General features: G+C 32.3%; 3 protein-coding genes across 8 annotated transcripts; 2 read left to right on the top strand and 1 right to left on the bottom strand.

Moving 5' to 3' along the window:
- The first annotated feature begins 325 nt into the window (after nucleotides 1–325).
- LOC108483632 (uncharacterized) lies at nucleotides 326–4,254 on the top strand. Of its 3 annotated transcripts, none has more exons than XM_017787134.2 (7): nucleotides 326–454; nucleotides 528–961; nucleotides 1,069–1,223; nucleotides 1,903–1,995; nucleotides 2,445–2,701; nucleotides 3,297–3,517; nucleotides 3,663–4,254. In XM_017787134.2, exons 2-7 carry the CDS (start codon nucleotides 662–664, stop codon nucleotides 4,023–4,025), a joined length of 1,389 nt encoding a protein of 462 aa, XP_017642623.1. In that variant the 5' UTR covers nucleotides 326–454; nucleotides 528–661; the 3' UTR covers nucleotides 4,026–4,254. The 3 variants fall into 3 exon arrangements, with proteins under 3 accessions (XP_017642623.1, XP_017642624.1, XP_052882887.1); XM_017787135.2 differs by having other exon boundaries at nucleotides 327–454; nucleotides 627–961; XM_053026927.1 differs by having other exon boundaries at nucleotides 359–454; nucleotides 618–961.
- A 4,434-nt stretch (nucleotides 4,255–8,688) lies between these two features.
- Nucleotides 8,689–12,791, top strand: LOC108483525 (UDP-glucuronic acid decarboxylase 5-like). Of its 2 annotated transcripts, XM_017786974.2 has the most exons (13): nucleotides 8,689–9,080; nucleotides 9,166–9,286; nucleotides 10,147–10,233; nucleotides 10,349–10,436; nucleotides 10,559–10,650; nucleotides 10,728–10,792; nucleotides 10,872–10,960; nucleotides 11,190–11,267; nucleotides 11,351–11,444; nucleotides 11,662–11,728; nucleotides 11,834–11,897; nucleotides 12,014–12,054; nucleotides 12,348–12,791. In XM_017786974.2, the coding sequence occupies exons 2-13, from the start codon at nucleotides 9,197–9,199 to the stop codon at nucleotides 12,531–12,533; spliced, it is 1,041 nt and encodes a 346-aa protein (XP_017642463.1). In that variant the 5' UTR covers nucleotides 8,689–9,080; nucleotides 9,166–9,196; the 3' UTR covers nucleotides 12,534–12,791. The 2 variants fall into 2 exon arrangements, with proteins under 2 accessions (XP_017642463.1, XP_017642464.1); XM_017786975.2 differs by lacking the exons at nucleotides 8,689–9,080; nucleotides 9,166–9,286 and adding an exon at nucleotides 9,778–9,926.
- Nucleotides 12,792–16,805: 4,014 nt separating this feature from the next.
- LOC108480728 (ATP synthase small subunit 6, mitochondrial) lies at nucleotides 16,806–18,556 on the bottom strand. 3 transcript variants are annotated; one of them, XR_001870676.2, is made up of 3 exons: nucleotides 18,265–18,360; nucleotides 18,111–18,153; nucleotides 16,806–17,082 (listed from the first exon to the last, which is right to left on the bottom strand). XR_001870676.2 is itself a non-coding variant. In XM_053026903.1 (3 exons), exons 1-3 carry the CDS (start codon nucleotides 18,386–18,388, stop codon nucleotides 17,782–17,784), a joined length of 354 nt encoding a protein of 117 aa, XP_052882863.1. In that variant the 5' UTR covers nucleotides 18,389–18,556; the 3' UTR covers nucleotides 17,680–17,781. The 3 variants fall into 3 exon arrangements, 2 of the variants coding, with proteins under 2 accessions (XP_052882863.1, XP_017639303.1); XM_053026903.1 differs by lacking the exon at nucleotides 16,806–17,082 and adding an exon at nucleotides 17,680–17,968 and having other exon boundaries at nucleotides 18,265–18,556; XM_017783814.2 differs by lacking the exon at nucleotides 16,806–17,082 and having other exon boundaries at nucleotides 18,106–18,153; nucleotides 18,265–18,546.
- Between the last annotated feature and the right edge of the window lie 1,082 nt (nucleotides 18,557–19,638).

Raw genomic sequence — 19,638 nt, 5'->3', positions numbered from 1 at the left:
AGATACTCACAAAATAGATCTGCAAACTGAAAAGAGGGAAATCATATTGAATGAATAGAAAAAAAATAAAAGGATGATGGGAGGGAAAAACATAAAGGTGATAGCCCGTTTGAAGGCCGATACTATTGCTAGGCAAAATAAAAGAAAATAAGCAAACGACTTGAAAAAAAAAGTGTTAGGGTTTGATTGTTATTGTATTGTATTTAGCACCTAAATTGATCTCTACACTTATGGAAGGACATGATGGATAAAATATTGATAATTCGAGGACTCAAATAGAACATTTCAAAGTTTAGCAACCAGTTCAGAATAAGAGCAATAGTTTGAGGAAATTTGGTGAATTAACCCTAAAACAAGTAAAATAAATAAATTGCCGTGAAAGACCAGAAAAACTGTCACATCACCTCCTAAGCTCCAAATCCACCAAAAACCAAAATTTCATGGAGATTTTGAGGTAATATCACCCCCCCCTCTTTTAATGTCCATCTGTTTGCTAATACCTGATTTCAGATCCTATCTGTTTACAGGTTGATTTTTTATTAGGATAAAGTTCAGCGAGATTTGAATAGTTAGAGCTTACTCTTTTGGTTTTGATCTAATTAATTGAGAATGTGAAGTTTTCATAGGTTTCTCCGGAAGAAAAAAAAAGTGTTTATTTTCCATGGAAGAGAAAAATGGCTATAAAGGAAATTTAGTAGTTTCTTCAAATCCTAAAGCACTTCCCAGGAGTAGTTTTAGGCAGATAACTGCGATAAGGAATCATAGAAATGTTAAGGGTGCAGCAGGTCATGTAGCGATATTTTTGCTCAAAGTTGCTGCATTAGAAACAGTTAGGCGGGTCTCAAAGGCCAAGTGTCCCTTTTTATGGCGCGGTTTTCAGGCTCTGCAAGTTATTTGCTATCCGCCCTTTAACTTTGTCCAGAAATGGGTTCCCTTTAAGGGTTTGGTTAAAGGAATGCAGGTTTGTTCTTTACAATTTTGTAGAAATCTGCATTTTTCAGTTAATTGCTAGGTTGAATTATTTATGATAAAGGTCTTATTCTTAACAAATGATTGACTTTGTTCCAGATGTTGTCGAGGCCGCTATTGGTGCTTTCAATCGCGACATCGCTTTCTGATCAAGAAGAGTTAGTTGGCGAAGCCTCGGTGCGTAGAAGTGGTCCTCTGGTGAATACAGAATCGCATTCCGAGGAACCCTCTTTGCAGACGGCCTTGGATGCAAGGTAACTCAAGCAATGAAGTCAATGAGAAGATTTTTTTTTTTTTTTTTTTTGGGGGGGGGTTGCTTTTATGTTCTTGTGTTGGCGTGTCAATCTTGAATGGACACTAATTTTGCACTGGCACAATCTAAAATAGGAATGGAGCTTCAGTAATCTTTAAAAAACTGTCCACTCATAATCTGATCTTAGGAGCTTCGATTGACTTTGTAATCGACTGATGCTGCAGAGCGATAAGTTGGGTTAGATTGCACCTAAAAATGAAGTATTTATAAAGGCAAACTCTATCATGCCTACACATAGATCATGGAATTTTCCTAAACATGAAGAATTGCTAGTAACTAATATTATACCATTTATTGGTTCCATAGTTCAGATTCGATCCATATCTATCCACTTCAATTCTGATTAGTTTTTCTGCTCATGAGACTATCTTTCTGATTTTCTTATGTTCTAATAGTACCAAATAGAATCATAACTTGTCATGTTGAATATGATTAGGCCAGGCTTCCCCCTTAAAAATCATGGGTTTGCACGTTTCAAGCAATTTGATGTTCAAGTTGACTAGCAAGTGACAAGTTTATGTGCATTTATATGTTACTGATTCTACTAGGAACTTGTGGATGTCTACAATAATGATCTTTGCTTACTAACCTCTTCAAGTCTGTGTAAACTGCTGAATCAGTAATCATGAAGCTTCCCAAAATCTGGAGTGTGAAAGCTGGTTGGATAAACTCCACAATGAGCTGGAAAATCAAGGAATTAGTTTACCAGAGAGGTGATGATGATTTCTATACATGAATGCATGTATGGTATATTTTATTTGGTTTTTTTTGGTTGCAAGAAATGTACCACATTACAAATTCCCCCCTATAAATGATCTTGCTGAAATAAAATGGCTAATCAATTTGCAATCCTCGTGTATTCAAGTGCTAGAACCCCGTATTGAAATGAGATAAACTTCTTTCTTTACTAGAGTTAAAGTTCATCATCCGGTTGTTTGCTCTCTCTCCTTTTATTCATTACTAATAATTGATGATGAACTTTAGTTTTCTTCATCTCTCTCAAATGTCAACTTCCTCTATAGAAGTTTTAACTGCAAATTTTTCAGGGTGGCATCCAACTGTGTTTCTGGGATTTGTTCCTTGTTTTGGCATATGCATATTCGTTTTTGAATTGCTTTGTTTCTTCCTTGCAGCAGACCATGACATAGTAGTGTTTATGCAGAATCAATTATGAAGATCTACGTAGATTTTATACAGCTGCAAATGGTGACTTTGTAGTTTTCCTATCATCAATTAAAAAGACAATCAAATGGAGGGAGACATATAGAATTCTTTCTCCAGAAGAGCTTGAGACATGGGCGAACATGGTATTCTGGCATGGATATGATCTCATGCACCGACCTTGTCTCATAGTACGGCTTGGGCTAGCTTGCTCCTGCTTGCCATCTCATGACAGACCTCGTTTTGCTCAGGCAGTCAGTATGTTTTTAGCCCCTTTAGTGCTGTTTACGTTTCCATTTTGCTGCCATTTGAAATTTAATGAGACTTCCTCTGTTATTGGTTTCAAATATTTAATTCCTTTGTTTAATGAGTTGTAGATAGTGTTGTTGGGGAAAGTCTCTTTCAAAGAATTATTTTTCCTTCTGAAATATCCAGCAGGAGTATCCAACAAGATATCAATGAAATCTTGTGATCATCTGTACCACTTCCTGTTTCCACCAAGATGGATGCTTTTTCATACCCTTACAGCGCTGTCTTTCCTCTTGGTTTGCCAAGTGACTTTTTCCTCAACAAAAGAAATGACATTTTTATCCAAAAGAATCTATTTTTCTGGACGGGCATTTTATCTATGGAATTCAATTAACTTTTGTAGGCAAAATGTATACTGGAGTCTAAAATTATTATCTTTCACTTGTTATAAGAAACTCAATCCGAGACAAAACATATCTTCTTATCATCACTATGGATTAAATTTTGAAGTCATTAATCAATGTTTTGGCCTCAATTCTTTTCTTTTCCTTTTAGTTGGTTCTGTATAAGATGTTATGATAAAGAGCAATGGTTGTTGCTGCAGTATCTCAAGTTGAGTACGGAATCATGTATTTAGTTATTCCAGAGAATCCTGAAGTTACAGTATTAGTGGACTGTGAAGGATTATCCCCTTTCAAAATTCCCATGCAAGTAATGAGATCATGTTCTTCCCTCTTGCAAGACCACTACCCCAACCATCTTGGCTGTTTATTTGTTATACGGCTTCCTCCAGTTGTTCGTGTCATTGCTCAGACTTTTATTCAGGTTAACTTTCCTCCTTTGACTAAAACATGAATGTGTTATATCTCATTGCATTTCATTTCTTCTTCTTCTTTTTTTTGGCCTCAAATATGATGAGGGTCCGGTTCTCTTCTTTTTCTCTTGTGTACCAATTTGTGGCTTTTTTCAGGTTTTGAAACCAACTACAAGGAAAAAGTTAAAAATTGGAGGAGAAATGTACCGCAAAATTCTCTTGGAGAATCTTCAGACACTCCCATCATATCTAGGTGGAGACTGTAGATGCACAAAATGTTTAAATATTGGTATGGATGTGAAGCGTCCACGCACGGACCAGTTGAACAAGTTACAGACAAATGAAGGTGTTAGTGACAGTGAGGATACATCTGAACTTGATCTGATTTGTCAGGATGATATTGACCCGAGTTGGAGCTACGACCAGGTATTGAGAACTGCCATAATAGGTCTGCTCATGTTTTGGGTTCTTATAGCTGTCATGGCAGGATTATCTAATCCTGAATTTCAATCTCAATAAGATGAAAGTGGTGCTCTTTCTATTACAGTCCATCCAGTTCTTTTCTTGTTCAAGCCTCTGAGTGGTTTGATAGTTTGAATATGTCCATTGTCTCCATTGTGTTTATATATTTTCTGCCTGAAATTTGATGCTGTATTAGGAAAACTAGGTTCTTGTGATCATTGGAGCTCTATATCGTTGTCCATATGAAGTTTTATATAAGGTTAATAAGCTATTGTCATATTCTTAATTCTTTCTACCCATAATATGGTTTATTGGTTTTTATTGCCTCCTTTGCTATAATATGTATTGATAATAGCATGGAATGTGGCAACAAACTAATGAATATTGCTTGGTTATAATCGATAAAAAAAATCCTTAAAGCTGGTCATACAGGAAATAATTACAGAGATGAAGCATTTGTCTTTGTGATGATACATCTCATATGCCACAGAGTACAGTATACAAATGTCATCATTGTTTTTCTTTATTTTTTTCTCTTTTGCTCTATGCCACTGATCTCTTGGAATTAGCATTGATTTTAAGAATTCCATTTGTTTTTATATGCTTGCCTTTGCAAGAGAACAATAGATTGTGAAGAATGTGACAGATGCCTTGGTATGGTACAAAATAAGTGTTCAAAGAAAAAAAAAAAAAAAAACCTCATATTTATGTAGCTAATTCCTCTGTTGTTCCAAAGTTGTATGGCATCTGACGAGTCTAGGATGGATTCAATTGCATTAATATCAAATTGAAGTATTTTCACACAATTTCATAGTTTTTATATGATAAATTTCAACAGTTGAAATTTATCAATATAATTGAAATTTATCAATATGTTCCACATGGTTATTTAGTAGTACTGAAGAAAATGGGCCGAAAATGATTGAAGGATCATACATGATAAAATTTCCAAGGTAATGTATATAAAAGAAAAAAAAGAAAACAAAAACTAGATTAACTTAAAACAATATAAAATAAGACAAAAAAGTTGATATTTTAGCTTTTCTATTTATATGTGAACTTATAAGTTATAATTGCTTTAGTCAACAATGATATCTTGTGGATGAATAATGATACATTGTACAACTCAAGTAATAAAAATTTGATATTCCTTAAGATCTTAAATTCGAGTTTTGTAGATAAAATTTGTGTTGAAAAATATTTAATTTTCATTTAAGAATTTAATCTAATCTAATTATAATTCAATATAATTACTTTTTAGTAAAAGAACTCGTATCTTAGAAAAAGAAAATGATACATTGGGTAATCTAAGACAAATTAAAGTTAACATTAAATAGAAGAGACCTTGATGAAATACTGTGATTGAGAGTTTACGGTCTTCTGCTATATTTCATTTCCCGATGAGGTTCTTTTCACCCTTCCATTTGTTATCAGTCACTTAAAAGTACTAAATCAAGGTGACCTTTCTTGATTCACAGGTGATTTCATATGGCCCATGCTGGCTCGGTGAAAGCGTAAGCTAAAGACTTCACCGCTTCACCTAATAAGCATGACACGCTTTTATAGCTCTCCCACAACCCCGTTTTCACGGTACGGAATCGCTTTTATAGCTCTCCCACCTTCTTTTCCTCCCATATCAAGACGTATCAATTCGCAAGACAGAGTAAAAAATGATCTAACATGTTTGTGGCTGCTGGGATTTGAGGCCAGGCCTCCACAGCCACAACGTATGATTCTTACCACTAAACTGCAGCCACCCCGACATTCAAAAACTAGAAATAGTTTATAAATATTTTTCAAACGCGGAACTCAACATTAAGGGGATTCTAATCATGCTTTCCAACCGTCGGAATTTCGAAATTTAGTACCTAATGTAATTTATTTTTGACAATTTGGTCCTTACATTTGTTTAATTTAAAAATTAAAATCCAGTTAATAACTCTAGTGATGAATATTCATTGTTAGTGACTGTAGCTAATAACTAGTTTCCATTGTGAACTGTTAGCTTAGCTTATCATTATTTGTAATTGGTTAAAAAATTAGTTAACAACTTAGTGAATTAGTGCTATTCACTCTTTAATTCTTTATGTAAATATGACTCATCTGTAATGCTGGGAGATTAGAGTCTTTTGAATGAAATGAATAGATCTTTTTTCTCTGTTATTTTCTCAGTCTTCTTTTAAGCTTGTTCTGTATTTTTTTGTTTCTTTGATGTTCAATCATGGTATCAAAGCTATTGCCTAACATCATTCACTTGCTTTTCAACTCATGTGCACAATGGTGATTCAAGATTGTGATAAAAATCGATGGTCAACTTAGAGACAAAGCATTTTGCAAATCTTGCAAATCTTCCAGTAAGAGTTCAGTCTTCAAATGAAGTTTCTCAATCAGGTAATCTAGGCAATGGTACTTATTCTTCTCTTAGTTTGTAGTCACGTTCAATTGTGTCAACATCTATTGCATTAGTTTCCAAAGCATGATTTAGTCAAAATAAATGAGAATAATTACGTGTTATGGAAATATCAAGTAGCTTTGATCATAGTAGGTTATGGTTTGAATGGTTATATATTTGGCACTCTAGAGATCCCTGCTCAGTTTGTTCAAAGAGATAGCAGTCAGTTAGTTGAGAATTCGACCTTTGTTCTTTATAGACAACAAGATAAGCTCCTAGCATCATGGTTATTGTCTACTGTTTCTGATGAAATCTTGTCTCATTTGCTTGGTTCAAGCACTACTTTTGTTGTATGGAGTTCTATTAGTTGTATGTTTGCAGCAAGATCTCAATTTTAAGGCACACTCTTCATTCCCAAAATCAAATTGCTTTGTGATACATTGAATGCTTCTGGCAATAATGTTTCTGAACAAGAACAGGTTAGTTGATTCTTGCTGGTTTGTCTATTGAATTCGAATTAGTTTTAGTTGTTACCCGTTCAAATAGAGACACTTTATCATTGGATTTAATTATTGACTTAATCTACTCTTAATCATATTCTTTTTCATATATAATTCACTTAACCTTATCATTCTTACTAAATTCTCTCTCAATATCTATATATATATATATATATATATTTATTTTACTTAATAATTTTTAATTTAATACTTATAATTTCTCAAATTTTTCATCTAACCACTTATCTAATTATTTTGCTTATTTCTGCTTTTATGTATTTTTTATATTTTTCATATTTTGCTAAACAATCCCTATTTTTCAATATTAAAATTTTAACAGAACAATTCATAAAATTTAAATTTTGCAGTTTTTACAATTTGGTCTCTGAAGTTCAATTTTTACTGTTTTATGATTTTAGCCCCTGAAAACAAAATCTGCTTCTTCCAAAAACAGCACAGAATTCCCAGATTTTTATAAGTCACTCCCTTTTTCTCAAATTTTCATATTTTAAAATCTTTACAATTTAATCCCTATAACATCAGTTCTTGTCACATGATGTTCTCTTTTCTAATTTTTCAAATAGAAAAAATCATACATAACAATTAAGATATTAAAATTCCAGATTTCCACATTTCAACTTTTAAAATTTGAACTTTTAAAATTTCTCAATTTAGTCCTTTTATTCTAAAACATCCTAATTTAAGTATAAACTTTCCAATATGTTAACTATCATATTTTTATAGTCTTATAGTAAAAATAAAAATTTGATCTCTCTATTTAAATCCTTAATTTCAATTTTTTTAAATTTAAAATTTAATCATTACTTTAATTTTTATCAAATTAATCACATTAACAAATAATTTTTAATTTACTCATCCAAATAATATTCAAAATAAATATTTACTACTTTCAGCATCACAAATACACAATTCATCATTCACACCTAATAAATTTTGAATCATTCATCCAGTTGTCATTCACTATTCTCTTCGTACATATACATAATATTTTCTTTACTTACAACATAGAAAATAATTATAAAAATTAATTTTATAATATCTTATTAGATTAAACCCTCAAAATAAATAGAACGTAATAATTTAAACCACTTACCTTAATTTCTTAACTAATTTCTTCATTAACCTAAGCTTTCGCACACTTCCATCTTCATCTTCAAGCTTTGATACCTTGATTTCCTAAATTCTCTTAACTTCCTTCACTTCCAACTCTAATTTCTTGTTTCTAAAATGATAATCGAACTCTCTAGAATTTTTATTTCACTTTTCTTTTTTGGTGGTTATGAAAAATTTCATAAATTTTAAATAAAAATGGTGGATTTAATAAAAAAATAACTAAATTACATTAATTCACAAACTTTATTTCTTCTCTCTTTTATGGATGTTGGGAGCTTTGTGAAAGTACGAAGAAATTTCTCTATATTTTGTATAAATATGACTTGTCTCTAATGCTGAGAGATTAGAGTATTTTGAATGAAATGAAAAGATTTTTTTCCTTAATTATTTTCTCAGTCTTCTCTTAAGCTTGTATTTTTTTTGGTTAATTTAATGTTCAATAATTTATCAATTTAAATACGTATCATTTCAATATTTAAAACTCTAATTTTAAAATTAAAGTTATTATAGGTATTGGGATTTAAAATAAATAAATTAACGGATCGTTTGAAATTAAAATTAGAGAGACTATTTATTTCCAAGGGAAAAGAAAAAGGGGACTAAAATTTAAAATTATGAAGAATATAAGGAACAGGGATAAATTAGACCTAAAAGAATCCCACGTATATTCTTTTTGTGTTTCCTCCCTCTAAAGCAAACACAACGCAAGGCAGCTGCCATTAATACACTAATTACAACCTTAATCTTTAAATCGCCGCGTTTGTTTAAAAAAGAAATTTTAATATACTAGTTCTGTTTTTTTTTTTTTCAAGTATTGTAGGTTTTAAAAATTCAATCTTTGAATTCAGTTTGGTGTGGTCTGTAGTTTTTGGTATTGTTATCGAGGAGCTATCATTGAAATCTCTCACTTTTCGTAAATTTGAAGGCTCCCCAATTTAAATTTTTTATTTTTTATTTTGGAAATTTGTTTGGTGGAACAAAGTTTCGGTTTTTAGAACCATTTTTTTGAAGCTATAAATAACGCTATTCGATCCCAGGTCTTTGTGTGTGTTCAGTAAGAGATCAATCTCGCAAATTTTGAATCAGGTTTTCTTTTTTGTTTCTCAAATCCTTGATCCAAACTCTATCCCCTTTTTTAAAAAATTCTCAATGAGTCCCTCTTCTCTGGTAGGTTTTTGAGTTTAAGTCGCGAGATCTGAGCAATGGCAGCAAATTCATCAAATGGGGAACAACAAACACCCTCAAAGCCACCACCTTTGCCATCTCCATTGCGTTTTTCCAAGTTTTTCCAGGTCTTTTTATTTATTTATTTTATACTAAAATAATGGTATCAGCTCATTTTCATAAATATGTTACGCAGTTTTCTCTTTCATTATGTTAATTGATAGTGAATGATGTAGATGTTCTGCATCTGAGTAGCTGCCTTTTTTGTGTGAATTATGTAATTTGTTAAAAGAAATTATATTGAGCTTAGTCCTTTGATTATGGCTTAAGGAAAATGGTTTAATTAGAGCAACTTAAAGTGGGGGCAGACAATGTATGCTACTATGGTCCCTCAGCATATTAAATTATATGCTATATTACAATGTACTAACAGTTGGTGACAGTACTCTTAGCTTCATGGATCTATTCTTGATTTGCACTCTAAACTATACCAAGTTGATTAAATGTGTTTAATTGTTGGATAATCGGGTTAGTATTCAAAGAAGATTATCGAAGGTACATGTGGCAGGTCATGTTCCAAAAATGACCTCTTTTCTTTTGATTTCTTGAAGTGTAATTTTCTGTCTTTTTCAACATAAATGCCATGAGATAATTGAGAGTTATTATAAGAATAAACAATCCTTCAAGAGCAATTCATTCAGATCTATTGAGAATCATTCCTCAGATAATTTGATGATGAATCTCAATATGGTTGCCCCTCCCGAACAGGTAGCTCCACGAGTATAGATCCATTATTATGGTTCGATATTCAGCTTAGATATGTGAATATTGTCTGAGATCTTGTTTATCTAATTACTCTTGGTCTTTATGCCCTTGATCTAATTACATCTTGTAATAAGCTTTTTGTTTCTTCGGTTGCATTATGTTTTATCTTCATTTACATTCCATCTATATCACTAAGACTTATCTTTTTTACTGTTTACTACAGTCCAACATGAGGATTTTGGTTACTGGAGGAGCTGGTTTTATCGGCTCCCACTTAGTTGACAAATTGATGGAAAACGAGAAAAATGAGGTTAGATTTTCTCATCATATCCAAGCTTTGTTACCTTGTTTAGAAATGTAGTGTTGGACTGGTGAACTACAAATATCATGTTCTATACCATTATTCATGTCTACCTTGTATTTAGGTGATTGTTGTTGATAACTACTTCACTGGATCCAAGGACAATCTTAGAAAATGGATCGGTCATCCTAGATTTGAGCTTATTCGTCATGGTGGGTTCTCATATCGTTTAGCTTGTTATTGTTCCAGGGTCTCTTAACATCAATGTGTTCCTTTCTCATTACCATAAAGGTCTAACAGATGTCTGGTAACTATATTCCTTTTTTTTTTGCAGATGTTACTGAGCCATTGTTGGTCGAGGTCGATCAGATTTACCACCTTGCATGTCCAGCTTCTCCAATTTTCTACAAACACAACCCTGTGAAGGTGGGTGTTGGTGTTTTGGGATTCTTTCTAAAATATTTCTGAGCAGTTCATTAATTTTTACTCTTGTTTTCTAATAGACAATAAAGACAAATGTCATTGGCACACTGAACATGCTGGGACTTGCAAAGCGAGTTGGAGCAAGGTAAGGGAATGCAGTTCTTTATCAATTTATTTGAGCGCCCCTTTTCTTTGGCTCTACTTGATTGGTATTTATGTTTCAGGATCTTGCTCACATCAACTTCGGAAGTGTATGGAGATCCTCTTATCCATCCACAGCCCGAAACATATTGGGGCAATGTGAACCCAATCGGTAAGTCTATTGAGGAAGCATTTATGCTTTGTTGGTCTTATTGACTGTTAGCCTCCAATGACACATTTTTTCTCGTGGAAGATAGAGTACTTCATTTCTTTTCAAATCTGTCAAAATTCTAATGAGGAATTGAACCTAGGAGATACAATGAACATAGAATTCAGCTTTGCAGAATGTATAATGTTATGACAACATTACTCTAGCACTAAACATCTTGTTTTTGTTATAGGGGTTCGGAGTTGCTATGATGAAGGGAAGCGTGTGGCTGAGACCCTAATGTTTGATTACCATAGGCAGCATGGGATAGGTAAATTTTCTTGGTTTCCTGAATGATGTCATCCTGTTATTTTTCATAAGTCTTGACATTTTTCTTTTTTTCCTTTTCCATAGAGATCCGCATTGCTAGAATCTTCAACACATATGGGCCACGGATGAACATCGATGATGGGCGTGTTGTTAGCAATTTCATAGCTCAAGCACTGCGGTAATTAGTGTGATTTAATGCGCTATATCTTCTCCATTTTATTCTTAGTTTTGTTATCAATTAGGTCCCCATTCACATCTCTGTTTGGAGACTGTTGTTGCCTAAATTTTCTTACCTTTTAATCAATTTAAAAAAATAAAATAAAATCTTTTCCCTCTAGTTTTTTTTCACTTGAATCAATTTCTCTCTCATTTCACTTCTCTTTTGCACTTTGCAGTGGTGAACCACTGACAGTTCAAAAACCTGGTACACAAACTCGCAGTTTTTGTTTTGTCTCTGACATGGTATGCTCTACTTATAGATTTTAACAATTTTACTAGCTTTAATTCCTTGTGATGATATCCATCTATTATAATAAATTAAAGTATAACATTTGCATAAATGACTAGGTTGATGGCCTTATTCGACTCATGGAGGGGGAGAACACTGGTCCAATCAATATCGGGAATCCAGGTTATCCCTCAATCTTTGTGTTATATGAAATGTTCGTCTAGGATTTACTGATAGCTCTGAGACCTATGTCCGTTCGCATGCACTTATTGTTTTATGTGCCTTTTGTACTGTTTTAGGTGAATTTACCATGCTTGAGCTTGCCGAGACAGTAAAGGAGGTTAGTTTCATGGTTTCATTGGTGTTTTCACATCCTTACACACACACACACAGAGATAATCTGTTTGAAGTACTCGGGAGTAGCTCAAATCTGTTTTGAACATCTTGAAGTTGGGGCATATTTGCTTATTTCGGACTTTGTTTTGAATACCATACTGTGAAAGAGTGAGGGTTCGAAAATCTGAAAACATGGAGACAAAGGAATGGGGGATGCAAAGTACTGCTTTTTTTTTTTCTTGGTTTTTCCGGGTGTCTTGAAAGTTTTTGTACCCTATCTGGTGTGTATCATTGCAGCTTATTAATCCGAAGGTGGAGATAAAGATGGTGGAGAACACTCCAGACGATCCACGGCAAAGAAAACCTGACATCACAAAAGCGAAAGAATTGCTAGGTTGGGAGCCGAAAATGAAGTTGCGAGACGGTCTTCCTCTGATGGAGGAGGATTTTAGGTTGAGGCTCGGAGTCTCCAAAGAGAAATGAATTTTTTTTATTAAAAAAAAAAGTACTTTAATGAAATTATATAGAAGGTGAAATTTTGGATTGAGCGATTTCAGTGTTTGTGGTGGGAAACTGGGAGCTTATGTTGTGTGATTTAATATAGTTAATGCTATCTCCTTTGCCTTGTTTTGTTCTTTATGATGCCATAGAAAATAAACCAATGTATCCCACAAAATGTGAAGAGTTTGTGAAACTATTTTAATTTTGGCAGGGCTTATAAATGGTGTTTGTTGCCTTGAATTTTGTTTGTTATAGCAATTAATAAAATTGTTTATGATTCTGTTATATATGCTATATTTGGCTGACACTTTACAACAATGAGTTGACAATCTGACTTTGGCTTTGTTTACGGTTGTTTAGTTCTTTTGAATCAAAACTTTGATTTTACGTACTAAAAAATTTTCAAACTTAACTTTTTAGCTAAAAATGAAATCATCCTTTTAATCTCCAATTAAATAAGTCCAGCGGTATAGCGTTCTCTCTTTCATTTAATTCTACCCAAATGTATAGCTTTGCTCCGTCAAAGAATTATAAATCAAATATATTTTGCTTTTTAGAACTAAATCAAATTATTATTTCTGTTCTTTTTGATATAATGTTTGAAATTATCTATAGTATTTTTTCAACCCTTAAAATAGGAAGCGCGTTTGAACCTATGTACTATTGCATGGATAACAATACCAATGTCAATCGAGTTAAGACTCAATCAACGAATAAAACTGATACCAATCAAGTTAAGACTTAATTAACGAATATTTTATTTTCTTAAAAAACACTTTTGACAACATGGTAAATATTGTGTTATGTTTTTTATTTTATTATGTTATTTTGGATTCAGAGTCGATTTTAAATTTGATTTATTAATTTTAGGGTAAAATACATTGGTAGTCACCCAATTATTAGTTTTTTTCTTTTTGTTATCTAACTATAAAAAGTTACAAAATAGTCATCCAATTATTCAATTTTTCATATTTGAGCAACCAACCATTTAATGGCTAAAAAAATGATGTGGCGGCTTTTAAAATTTGCATAACAGCAACTTTAACCTTTAACGTTTATACAGTGTAGCCGTTAATTCTAAAAACTTTATCCCTCCATGTTTACACATGGTGTAATTTGATTTTTTTTTTTTTTACTTTTGATTTTCTTTGTGACCCTTAATAAAACTTAAAAAAATCTTCATCTAAGTCTCATAGGAAATCTACTAAAATTGGAAACCCCCAAAACCCTAGGATAATAATTTTTCATTTTCTCATTCTTTTCTCTTGATACTCTGATCCTTCATCGTTAGAATGAAGCTAACAGTTGAACTAACTCTATCTTCATCGTTTCACTCTTTACCAATTTTATAAGATTCACACTTGAATCGTTCAACGTCAATTAAATCGAGCTACTCTTGTTATTGTCATCGTCGTTATTACCGTCTCTGACAAATACAAAGAGCTTCGTCACCCATTCAATTAACCTACTATTAAAAGGAAAACGAAAGTGCCTTTGTAACCATCAACTTTTAGAATCAGATAGAGCCATGAATTAACTCGCATTATCGATCACTAAGGCCAACATCAAAGGATTTCATTGGTAAATAAGAGAGATTAAATGCTACCACTTGGTCCATGTGTTTGACTCAATGGAAAAATAAAAAACAAGAAGAAACAAAATAACCCAAATTTTGAGAAATAGCAAATCTAATTTCTCTAAGACTCCGTTTGTTTGCCAGTAAAATATTTTCCGAAAAATGATTTCTAGAAAATGATTTACTTTTCTGGAAATGATTTACTTTTCTGGTGTTTGGATGAATCTGTGTAAAATATGTTTCATTGTTTGTGATTTCAAAATAATTTCCGTAAAAGTCGTTTTAAATTAAAAAATATGTATTTAAGAATTTATTATTTTTCATTGTTTAATTGAGTTTATTATTATATATATATTAATAAATTTATATTTAATATCAAGCATGTACAAGTTGCCAAGTTCTTATATTACTCTAAAAAAGTTAGACAAAAAAAATTTAAACCATTATATAGGAACCATTGCCATGTTTTGGGATTTAACTTGGACAAAACAAAAATTCAAGCCTTAAAACAAAAATAATTGCTTAGTTCAAAACCGAATGTAAGAACAATTGCCTAACTTAGTGGATCAATAATAAATTCAAGCCTCAATGTAGCATCAGTTACCAAATTCAAGTCCCAAAAAATGATACACCATCAAATTTATTAGAAAACTTGTGAAATAAAGCCAGCAATTTCTTTTACTAAAACGTCCTAGTTACCTTTGAGAAACAAAAACCCTGGACAATAAAGTTTAAACATTGCAAACCAGCTCATCGAAGTAAACAAAATGTGATAGTAAATTAAAGAAAATTCAACTTCAACCAGTCAGATGTGGCCTAGGCTTCTCAAATGAAAAACAATATCTAATCAACAAACTGACAGATGTTCACTACCAAAAATTTTAGAACTATAAACCACATTAACTCTCTTTTCATTGCAATGAGAAAACTCGAATAAGTTAAGCTTTGATGCCTTGTAAGTGATTTTCAGCTTCCTGGTAGGCAGCCTTACCTTATTGAACACCAATGGGAACTTGATTTTGGAGTTGTGGAGCTGCTTGGTGTCATCTCTCTTGCATAGCTTGGTCGGGATAGTCTGCATCTTGATAATCTGGATACATGGGAATCGGACTGTGGCGAGAAGCGATCTCGGTGTACTGCTCAACAAACTCGTTTAGAGTAGTGTTACAGTATTCCTTGTACATGTTATGATAACCAAGATGGCTTTGGTAGCGGAGCCATATACCATAATTCTTGATCTTGGTAGAGTTCTTCTCAAATATCTGCAGAGAAATTTGATTTAGATACCAAGCATTAAAAAGAAAAGAGAGTAATATCATGAGAGTTAAGAGATCCTTGGGTAAATATTACATTAAAGGGTTCTTTTCCGGAAAATGTTTTACTTCCAAACAAACAGACCTTAAAGTAAACAGTACTCACTTCGTTAATTCAACTCGAATTTAAGTCTAAAGCTAAAAAAAATATTATTTTGCTTCAATGGCAACCAGCTCAAGCTACAAAAAATGAGTTAATTGTCGTTATGAGATACCAAGTTCTCCTTTGTTTGAAGTACAAGGAAAGCATTGTATTTGGGGAATATCTAGTTTAGTAATAAATATAAATTTTTTTAAAATGTATTTTTATTTCTAATTTACACATTGCGCATTGTGTTATATTTTTAAAAATTAGGTAATGTGTAAACATTGAGAATTACATTTTAAAATTAAGACTAAATTGACATAATATGTAAATATTAGGATTAAATTTTTAAAATTAAGATTAATTTGATACCGTAAATATTGAGAGTTATATTTATTATTATGTTAATTTTAAAAGTTATCATGTTTTCGTTAACCATTTGACAGTTGGTGATCAAGAAAAGAAAAATTAAATAATTAATTCACTATTTTATAATTTGGTAGTAAAAAGAAACTCCGATGAATACATACGGAGTTTACCCTTAATTTTGTATGGTATTATGTTGGGTTTAACTCCTAATTAATTAGATCAGATTTTACAGTTTATTTTTCAACGTTAATTGTGAATCGAAGCAAAAGTACTGATGCTTTAATTAATAAACCTCGACTTTTGTTCACCCAACTGCTCATTGGACTCTTTTGCAACCCTGCTCACACTCTTACTTCCAAATCCAATTCCAAATTTAAAGGAAAAAAAAAAAAAAACTGAAATTCAATTAGATTATTGTTTTGTCAAATTTGGGTCGAATCAATCTTGAGTGAAGTTATAATTCGGAAGTGGGCATACTGAGTATAAAAATCAAAATTTCAAACTAACACACAAATATCCAGTCAAACTTTAACCCTCGAATTTCAAGTCAAACTTCTTGCTCAGCTAAGCACGAACCGATTACGACCTTATTTTAAATCAACCTTGAACTTCGTATAGCTTGAGCTATAACTATTGTTTAAACCTCTAGCTTAATTTCTTTCGTAAGTACATCGATCCACTTGATGGACAATATGTTTGAAGGTCTATATCAAAAATCAATAGAATAGAACAACTCATCAAGTGGTTGAAACTCTATGTCAACACCTTCTAACCTATGGTTTAAACCAGTGTTGCCCATGGTTTCTAATCCAAACACGCCGAGCACCGTATACACTGACAACAGCTAGCTGTACAAGCTACAACTCATCCTTAACCATCATTAAGTTCATTAACTAATAATTGGCAAACAATGGTACAAACTGTCATGTTTTGATTCTCAATATCATAAACCCAGAATCAAGGGCATCAAACATAATCACTAACTGGAAGTGTGTTTTAACCTTATTCAAAGCAAAATCATTAATTGATGACAAAAATCATAATTCACAAAATAAAGTGTACTCAGAACTAATGTCTTCTGTTATTTTCATTGTTCATTGGAAAAAGGAAAAAGGAAAAAGGAAAACAGCTGAGCCTCTCATACCAAGGGACTGCAACCATATAGGCTTTTGAAATCAGTTGGATCACCTGCATGACAAAGAATACAAAATAACCATTATTTACAACTCCAGATCATGTTTCAAGCATCTATCATTCCTAAAGAGGGAAGATAGAACATGAAAATGTAACTGTCCAGGATTAAACAAAAGCTCAAACCATAGCATTTTCAGAAGGAAAGGAAAAAAAGGACAATGTTTCATAGCCCTATGTGTCAATGCTGTTAAAATCCTTGAGAAGCATCAAATTATAGATTGATTTCCTAAAACCACTTATTCTGTGGCCATTGATGTGGTAACGTAGTAACGTATAATAAGATTATTACAGGTTCAGAACTACCCATGCTAGAAGTGGTTAAGAATATTAGAAATACATCACAAAGAACCAAACAACCATAACTAATAAAACTTTTTAATTTTCAAAGCATACCACTCAGTCCCTTGATAAAAAATAATCAATTGCCTCATGATTGTAACTTTTCTTTTTTTTTTCTACTGATAATCAGTGTCCTCTCAGATCAAATTTAAATCATTTTGCTTTGTTTTATTTCTCTCCAATCATTTTGATGATCTTCTCAACCAGCATTCAAACAGACGAAAATGCCATGCTAACATGCCTAACTCAGGATTGACACGTATCCCACAAGTAAATTGAATTAAACTCTTACAGTTCATTGTGCTTTTTTTCAATACAGTTTTGCTTACACAATGAAAAAAAATGTTTCCATTTTCAAACATCAAAAGCATCACAAACAATGAAAGACTTCAATTTTTCAATGTTTCGTACGTCAAAATCGAACACAACCCAGTAGCTTCTACAATTTTGAAACATTGCTACATTTGAAATGGAAATTATTCCAATTAGCAGGGGTGGGGGGAACCAGTAGCCCTTCAAAGTGTAAACACGATCCTCAGATCTGTCCCAAGACAAACAGAAATTACAAATCCCTAAAATCTATGTAAAGGGACCACACAAAGCCTTTAATCATTGGTTCAGTTCAATCCAATTTAACAAAAAAAAAAAGAAAAATAATAAATCGGGAATTAGGGTTTGATTACCTCTTGTGCTTCTGAGCAAAGGGAGAGTTCTTAGCATCTTCCTCTGCAAAAAATAATAATAAATGTTGATCGGTATATTTCCATATCTACTGATGTATGAAAATACGTATATCATGAATCGGAAGTTTTTTTAAAAAAAAAAAAAGTGTGTTACCGGTTAGACCAAGGGAGAACTTGGTGATGATGGTTCCAGTGACGGCGAAGCCAACAAGGAAAGGCCAAGTGCGATTGAACTCTCTCTTGAAGAACACAGGCCATGGATCGAACCACCTCTTCATCTTCCTTTGGCCTTTTTTTTTTCTTCTGATTCTTTGCTGTTTGGTGTTTTTACTTTGGTAGATATAACCAAGGTCTTGAAGGAGGAGATGGGTATTTTCTTCGAAGGATATTAAGTTTATGGTTTTGTCACGGCCGTTGGATGATCAGAAGGTCTGTTAAGATCGGGCCTATCGAAGGATTAGATGCTTGGGTTTGGGTCAGAAAATAGAGGGTAAATTACACTTTAGTTACTAAATTATAGATAAGTTCATATTTTAGTCATTTAACTAAAAAAGTTATAATTTAGTTACTAAATTATTTAAAAGTTTTCATTTAAGTCACTGGACTGTTAAAATCAATGTTATATGACTTTCTTTGTTCACACTGTTTGTGCCAATTGAAATCTCTTTTTCTTATTATCTTTTACAGCTCAGTTTTTTTTCATGAAACAACTTTGGACGTCACGAATTTGCTAGTCAAAATTCAAACAACTTTTTTCTCCAATACCCAACAATGACCATCAAATCGACTTGGATCTAAAGTATGTTTTTCAAATCGTTGATCGGTATTGATCCACTAAACAGATCATTCAATCGTTGCTTAAAGCTCACTAGCGGAACTTTAAAAAAAAAAACTTGACAGTCCGTGACTTAAATAAAAAATTTTGAATAATTCAGTGACTTGAATGAAAACTTTCGAATAGTTTAATGTTGAATTGTAACTTTTTTAGTTAAGTAATTAAAACGAAAACTTATTCATAATTTAGTAACTAATGGTGTAGTTTATCCAAAATAGAAAAACCTAATAATGGGTGAAAAGTGGAAAGAAATAAATTTTAAGTATGGTTAATAGGAAATATAACTTGAAGAACAAAAAATTATATAATCATTTTTCATCTTAACTCATAAAAATCAATCTTTCCAAATTGGGATGATATAACGATAGAAAATTTAAAAAGGATGCATGTTAATTCAAAATTATAAATTTCTAAAAAGTTTTATTTCTTTCTTCTTATTTTTCAATTATACCAAGCAATTGATAGAAAGAAATTTACTAATGCTTTTAGTTTTTTTCATCTTTCCTACCAACCACACATATAGAAAATATATATGTTATATCCCTCTATCGAGAAGACATGTGACAAGCCCAAAAGACATCATTGACTTTGTATTAACTTCTTGGACCACCCGTCCCACTTTAAATAGGACCTACTACCCGGGCTTGGAGCTGAATGCTATCCTAATGTGAACACACTTCCAAGACAACAAGG

The sequence above is a fragment of the Gossypium arboreum genome, chromosome 1 (genome assembly GCF_025698485.1).
Source record: "Gossypium arboreum isolate Shixiya-1 chromosome 1, ASM2569848v2, whole genome shotgun sequence".
Lineage (NCBI taxonomy): Eukaryota > Viridiplantae > Streptophyta > Magnoliopsida > Malvales > Malvaceae > Gossypium > Gossypium arboreum.
Note: the sequence above shows the minus strand (reverse complement) of the source record. Positions and strands in the feature narration are given on the sequence as shown.